The sequence below is a fragment of the Amblyomma maculatum genome, chromosome 1 (genome assembly GCF_055883805.1).
Source record: "Amblyomma maculatum isolate TAMU_Amacu chromosome 1, ASM5588380v1, whole genome shotgun sequence".
Lineage (NCBI taxonomy): Eukaryota > Metazoa > Arthropoda > Arachnida > Ixodida > Ixodidae > Amblyomma > Amblyomma maculatum.
Window position 1 is genome coordinate 207,801,024 of NC_139344.1, and position 7,452 is coordinate 207,808,475.

General features: G+C 47.6%; 1 protein-coding gene across 1 annotated transcript; it reads right to left on the reverse strand.

Moving 5' to 3' along the window:
- Positions 1–1,264: 1,264 nt before the first annotated feature.
- Positions 1,265–6,407, reverse strand: obst-I (obstructor-I). Its single transcript, XM_084590143.1, has 3 exons — positions 6,300–6,407; positions 2,008–2,212; positions 1,265–1,555 (listed from the first exon to the last, which is right to left on the reverse strand). The coding sequence occupies exons 1-3, from the start codon at positions 6,405–6,407 to the stop codon at positions 1,509–1,511; spliced, it is 360 nt and encodes a 119-aa protein (XP_084446269.1). The 3' UTR covers positions 1,265–1,508.
- Positions 6,408–7,452: the final 1,045 nt, after the last annotated feature.

Below are 7,452 nucleotides of genomic sequence, written 5' to 3' on the forward strand. Positions count from 1 at the left end.
GCACAAGATCGCGCTTATATGTTGACTGCGGCGAGGGCAGCATTGGTACGGAGGCCAGAGGCCATAAGGACCGGTCAAACAGCGACAAGCGCGACCCCGCTTGACTGGACAAGGAAGGGTGACACCCGCAGCGCCGGAGTTTGTAAACTGAAAAAGTAATCTAGAAACGTTGCTCCCAGACACCTGCTTGGGATGATCGTTTTCCCCCACACGCCGACCTCCGCGCGCTGATTTGATCGATCATTCGCGAAGGACTGCATTGCTCTTCCCCGAGGCCTGTTCCCTTTTCTTCCCACCTTCAAAGTTATTCTAATCAGCGTTCCGTGATCAAGGAGCAAGTCGCTTCTGTAGCGCGTCCTTCCTATCAAGAGCAGCCAAGCACCCGTTACATGTATGCTGAGGTTGTTGCGACTCCCCCTCCTTCTATGCAGCCGTCCTGCTTAAGTCCTCCGCAGCCTAACATATATCCGCCTTATCGCCTCACCCACCCACTCCCGCATACGGCCCACCTTCTTTTACTCAATGGCGTCACCGTTCACCCAGGCTTGGTCTGTTTCTACTGCGGCATTCGCGGCAACGCCGTTTGAGTTTTTCACCGGCGCACGTGGGACGAACGACATCACTACCGGGACATTCGACTGGAGGAAAAGCATGATCAGTCACCGTATCGTCAGACCTACGCTGCGGCAGACCGTCATCACTCATCGTCCCCGCCACCGCCATCTGAGAGAGCGTCTTAGACCAGAATCGCACACCTCTGAGATGTTGGCCACCGTACGGAAAACTGACCTGTGCAGTTTCCGGAGGTAAAGCTGCACCTACCGCTCATCATACAGCCCCTCCCACAACCCCGTCTAACTTCGAAGGGATATTCGCCGAAGCTGTAATATATAACTCTAAGTCAGCTTCTCTGCAAGGCTTGTTTTCCTACAGAAAGTTCTCGTTCCCAGACGCCACTCTCGCATTATTCGAAGAATCGAGCCGAGCGATGTTCTAAGTAAATCCGGGAATGTCTCCAGTCGACATCAAGATGACTCAGGGAGAGATGTCTGAAGAGTACAATGTTTGAATATAATCTCTTTATATGTGAAATAGAGGATGGGTGGTGTGGGCACTGCCCAGCGCGTCTTGCTCCTCGAACGTGACTGGGTTAGGCCCATTCGTAGCGCTCCCTCCCTATGACACGTTTGCGACTTGAAATTATATTATATATATATATATATGCAGAGAGAGAGAGAGAGAGAGAGAGAGAGAGAGAGAGAGAGAGAGATTATTTATATTGCTAGAATGCTTCAATTAGTTCCGCCATCCATCCATGTTTCTTCCTTTGAACACCTTCTTCGTGTTACGCTGGGCACCGCGTATAAATCGGCTACAAAGAAAAGACGTCACTGTGTGGACTAATGTATTCTTTTTGGAATCACTGTCAAGTTCCGTTGCTTTAGTCGCATGTACAAATTCCGGCGCTTAATTCGATGGTAGCGAAAATGCCACTGGCTGCTTGTATTTCATTTCTTCCCCGTGAACGACGAGCGCAGGTAGTAGAGGTAGCACCCTGCAAGCAGAAAGAGTATATACGCTATTGATGACATTTAAGCGACAGATGTGGACGAGTTTCTCTTGAAGGCTGCATTATATGCCTCAACAGCGCATTATCATCATTAGCATATTCTCAATCAAGAGAAAGAGGTATCAATAATTATGCGGAAGTTTCCAGTTACGTCGCCTCACGTTATGCAACGAGCTACGCGAGCGATCAGACGCACGTAGGACTGCAACAAATGTGATATCGTGCTTTGAGTGTCTCCAGTAGAAGACTGCTTAATCAAGATTCACGATGGTAACTGAGGACGCTTAAGCATTTAATCCCACGCCAAGCGATAGTCCAGGAACATGTGTTTGTGTGCCTTTCCTCGAACACATTTTACGTATCATTATTCAATTATAAACTGCGGCAGCCTATACACGTGTATTACTTGCTGATGTCGTGCCTAACAGGGTACATACCAGGGTTCGGGGCCAGGCAGGCGGGTGCGTCGTGCGGGTGGTTGCAGAGGCCAAGACGGCTGTCGAACACAGTGCCCGGGGCACAGCGAAGCCGGTAAGCACGACACGAGGCGCAACTGTAGAAGCCGCAGCAGTCGGCCGGGTCTGGGAACAGGCCCGAAGGACTCCAGCACGGCCCTCCGCAACCGCTCAGCTCCGCCGGGGCCTGCGTACGGCACTGATGGATTTCGGCCCTGTCTGCGCTGTGAACGCGTTCTCTCGTCATGCGAGGCGTTTACGCGCCAGCGGGACGGCCTGAAATGGCCCCATTTTACGGAGTATTCTAATTTCAATTAAGGAATATGCAAAACGACGAGCCAACTCGCCGGACATCCATAAATTCGGCGCAGCTAGAGGTGTATATGCACCCGAGGATTTTTAAAAAGAAAGTGGGATTAAAACGCCCAACCTTATCCTGAACAGTTGAATCGAAATTTTAGAAAGCTTTTATCTTATTCATGAGAAGCGGTGATGTGAAAGCGAACGAAAAAAAAAAATCTATATTTTTATACAAGTTGAAACAAGAGGCAGGGAGACAGCCCGCAAGGTATGAGCAAATATGAACTTCAGTCTGAAATAGTGGCAATGCATGAGGAGAATGAGAGTTGAAGCAGTCTCGATTGACAAACTTTGTTGCTCAAGGGTGCACAAGATATGAGCATACTGACAAGACGGCAACCATCGAGATGCATCAAATATTCTTGAATCAGCGCGGCTAGATCCTGTCCCGCGTGGAATTCTGCGCCCTCGTGCACGCTTGCTACATGGACTACGTTTAGCCTATTGTAGAACTATTGGACAAGCGGACTCCACTTGTGGCATAACTGAAACTATGTAGCGCGAAGCTATGAAACTAAATACCGGCGTTATAGTCGCTTCCTTGAAGCGCTTTGACAGCAGGCCACTGTCAATATCAGAAGATGGCCGGAGCGTTGGAGTGCTGTCCAGGCAGTTCGGGCATTGCCACGCTTTTTTAGCGATATGGGCCTCTGTAATGTGAGATCAACAAATGCGCCGGCATATATTTTCTCCCCTCTTCTTACCACACGTCACCCCTCCTGACACTCTTTCGTTTCCTCTTCTTCTTTCCCGGCGCCTCCAGGTTAGACATTCAAAATTTCCGGCTTACTGGCCTTCAGTTCCAGTTTTAATTTATTTTCACCACACATGTATAGTAAACTCAACCATTTGTGGAATTAGCGCGCGTCTGTAATACATTTTGGGTGTTGAGTGGATAAAGCGAGGGAATTAGGATCGGCCGATAATTTCCCTGAAGTGTCGGCTAAGTCGCGCTAATTAATATGAATGCCTATCCTTAGGGACTAAACATATACCTACTTGCCAGGCATTTCACCAAACAGAGGAGTATGAAACCAATTCGAAGAAAGAAAGGTCCCTGAAGGGACGTGGTATAGACCAGTTGCAAAACCTACAAGTCAGCTTCCCTGTGCGGCAGAAATTCCTGTGCAATGGCGGCGTAGACTTACTTTGGGTAGCTTCTAGCGACTCTACTTTGGGGTAATAGTTGGGTGCAGTGCTGGCACATCACCTGGCGGGTAAGGTGATTCCCGCACCCCTCGCCCATTCGTCACAGCATTCCGCGCGTGCGCATTGTCGCCCCACTATTAACCTATCCGGTTAGGGTCCCCTATTCTAAATCTTTCCTCACCCCCAAGGTGACAGTGCTCCCTCCTTTATTCCCGCGTTAACTATGCCCGAAAACCTGTTCTCTCCCAATGGCCTGTGCGAAGGGAACTGCATCCGAAGCAGCGTGAACTGTAGTAGATGCATTGTTAATTTAAACAGCGCGGACGGGAAGACACAGGACAAGATACAAGGAAGCCACAGTATAAGCGTTGTAGTAGATGCATGCACTGCACCTAACTATTATCCCGGAGTCTGGTTCTGTCACCATTGTGCATGAATTCCTGCTCACAGGGAAGCTGACTTGTAGGTTTCGCAACTGGTTACACAGCTGCCTTTTCATACATGCTTGTAAGAGACGTCGATCTCAATTTCGTTCAAAAATTTCATTGAAAAATCAAGTGAGAAATTACTGAAAAAAAAAAAAAGGGCGGCATGTAGATTGAGGTTTTGCGTCGTTATAGGTCGGGTGATAATGTGTGATTTCGACGCACATACTCAATTACAGCTCACATGGAGCAGTACATCTGTACATCCACACACGGGGACTCCAGAGTAATTGAGAAAGGAAGAGCGAGGCGGTTGCCCGACCAACATTTCTCCTGAGGGGGCAGCGCAACCTTTAGCTCCCCCATTGCTTACGATTTTCGACAAACGCTTTGATTTTAAGGCGTTAATGTAAAGCACAGTGGGGCTGAGCTAGTTTGCTCTGTAGGCAGCAGTTCGTGTGAGCACTTTGAACTAAGGATTTCCCAGCAGAAGCCTTTTGACAACTGGACTCTGTTTATGAGCATGATTAATATAATGCGCAAATGCTTTTAATGATGCTTTTAATAGCCCGTCTCGTGTATTATAACGCTTCCCAGTTAGATTTAGGTTTTGTATACATTAATAAATGCAACTGTGAACAGCGCAAAAAAAAAAGCAATGCAAACAAAAGCTTATTAGACGTTTAAATAAAGCACTAACTTAAATAAAGCAAATTCAAATACCTCCTCACTGCTCTCAAAAAATAGTCTCCGCTGTATACAGATACAAGTAACGCTTGCCCCCGATGCAACCGACCAGCAAATGAAACAGGTACGTTACAACTGACAATTAACTGAACATTGTACGGGAGAGCTTCGGTGGAGATCCATGCACAGTTGTAGAAATATTGAAAGTTCCACTTAACAGGTATTAAAAAAAAAAAAAACCACAAGTGCAGCAGCTGTGACAAACAGGGCTAGTATTTCCCGCGGCAGAATCAAAGGGCTCAGCTCATGCGCGACGCAGCGGAGAACAAAACACTCGAATTTTGAATATCTGTGTTTCGTCAGCCGAGGCCGCGCTTAAGCGCAGACTCAAACGGACTTCGTGCGTTTGTGCTCTTGGCGTCTAGGCCGTGCACCTAAATAGCCAACAATTAATTAAAGGTACCTAATTAAGCGTCAAATGAACGTTGAAACAAGGTAAAAAGGATAGCCGGTATTGATGAATGTATAGGGAAGCACTAGGCATATTAGCTGGGAGATAGTTCATCAACTGGGTGTCTCAAAAGAAGGGTTAAGATACATCTCTGTTCTCGCATGGGGTGCATGTACGACCTTGAGATTGTTTCTATTGTTGGACGCACGACGCACTTCTTTAATAGCAGGGTTGCAACACGCAAGGGTACAATAAAGATTGCACGATGATTATCTCGGATCTTCTGAGATGTATGCCGAAATAAATGCAGCGGCGAAAGCAAAGCGCATTTACCGACGCGTCTTTTTTATCCTTTGTATGCGTGAGACGTTGGTATACATGGATCACGATGTGGTATTCGCTTACAAACGCTAAACCATTTATAATCGAATTTCTTCTGGCAACTGTTTCGATGTCGTTGTGAAGGTTCGAGTTATGGCTATCAGGTCAACGGTCAGTATAATTTACGCGAGACAAAAAAAAAAAAAAAAAAAAAAAAAAAAAGACCACGATACGATACCTGCTTCATCGTTTTAATGATACTGACCTTTGACGTCATACAGCCGCAGCTCTCCAGTTGACAGGTGAGAGAATAAATATTATATATTATTTAGCGTTCGTTAGCGGATGCCATGTGGTCATCGACGTATAACGTGCCTTACGCATCATCACGAATAAGAAAACATTCAGCCTAAATTAGATGTCCATACGCCTTTAAAAGAAAAAATAACGTCTGGCGTTTTATTTCTACGAAATATTTCTGCGACGCCACGAAATGCTTTGACAGAGCGGGTCATATAAGAGCTAAGGCATAAAGAGGATTGTGAACACCAGGAGGTTAAACTTAATGTGACCAATGGTTTATAAACGAAAGATGGTCGTTTTACAGGCCATCTGAAGAAAATGACCGGTACCGTTGTTTATGCTGAATCAGTCTTGTGTACGCGTTCATAGTGCCGCGTTCTTCTATCTTTGATGGTGTACTCTCTAATGACAACGCGGCGGTGTCGTGGTTGGCCGGCATTTTCTGCTTGCAAGAAGAAAGCCCTCTATGTGGGCTGTACGCGATCTCGCTGTCTGCCGGCCAGTCATGACACGTGCGATTCAAGTTCTGCGCACGACACTTTCTCTCGAGGTGGGAAGACCGAACACAGCGCGCTCACCCACGGGTCGCTAGCCGATGCGGAGGCTGCCATCCACAACGCAAATGCCATCGCCACTGCGCGACGGAAGCTCCAGCGGTCGTCCCTGCGCTCCCAAGCGCAACTCATGATGGGGCTGTCACTGCTCACTACCTTAGCCCGCCCTGTATATACAGCTTGTCGCACAAAGGCCATTACTGACGTTTTTCATTACGGCGCGACCGGCTGCGCATAAAAAGGTCGCGGGGCCAGACAAAGGCGGCTGCCGCAGAGCTTGGTAAGCACCCATTCCGGCCGAATGTGGGTCAGCGCCCGAACTTCGAGCGGCGCGCGGTGCGAAGGCTGGCCGCGGGTCGGTCCACGGGCCGTAGGTCTCGCGCGACGTGCCTTCGCTTCCGGCGGTCGTGGCGGATGCACCCTTCGTATCCCAGGCGCCCTTTGTGGCGTCTCTTTCGCCTCCCACGAGTGAAGCGTTGTCAGGAGGCGTCCTTGAGCGCAGAGAATATTAGCATGGAGATGCGGGTCATTCATCCACACTGTGGGAAAGTTGCGATGTAACACCGTCGTGGTGTCATCATCCGCACTCGACACCTAAAGCAAGAGAGGGGCAAGGCTGCTGTGGTCTTCAGAACTAATTCTGCCTCTACCATTTCCATTACACTGTACAAACCAGCAGTAAGTTTGCAGTCCGGGTGGTGGACATTTCATTTCCGTTGGAGGAAAAACAAACAAAAAAAAAACAAAAAAAAAACGGAAGGAATCAGACACAACGCTTTTCCTCATACCTCCTCGACCGAACGGTTATCTTGTTCTATCCAGGAATAAAGTTTCCGCAGTTGTACAGAACTGATTACTTGTAATCGACTGCTTGTAGTTAATCACATTTCATGCAATTATGCACTGAGATGGTTACTTTTTCCAAACAGTTACGTTTCGGGCAATTCAATTATTTTTCGCGGTAATTGATTACCGGTAATCAATTATTTCTTTGAAAAGAAAAGCTACAGGGGTGAAACATCCGTGACGATGGCCGCACGACGGCACGTATGGCTGCAAGGCGTGTTATGCTCTCTGCAATCTTCGTTCTTAGTGTAGCGGACGCCATTTATGAACGTTTCTTGCAATAAGTAGGGCCTGACCAAATCATTGTAATAAAAAGAAAGATTTTTTTGTT

Bases quoted from the DNA above. Each gene is read 5' to 3' on its own strand.
- obst-I (XM_084590143.1), bottom strand. From the start codon at position 6,407: ATGAGTTGCGCTTGGGAGCGCAGGGACGACCGCTGGAGCTTCCGTCGC. The intron at 2,213-6,299 runs GTGAGCGCGCTG...TGCCGTACGCAG, and splicing joins CATCGGCTAGCGACCCGTGG to GCCCCGGCGGAGCTGAGCGG. The intron at 1,556-2,007 runs GTATGTACCCTG...TTCTGCTTGCAG, and splicing joins CTGCCTGGCCCCGAACCCTG to GGTGCTACCTCTACTACCTG.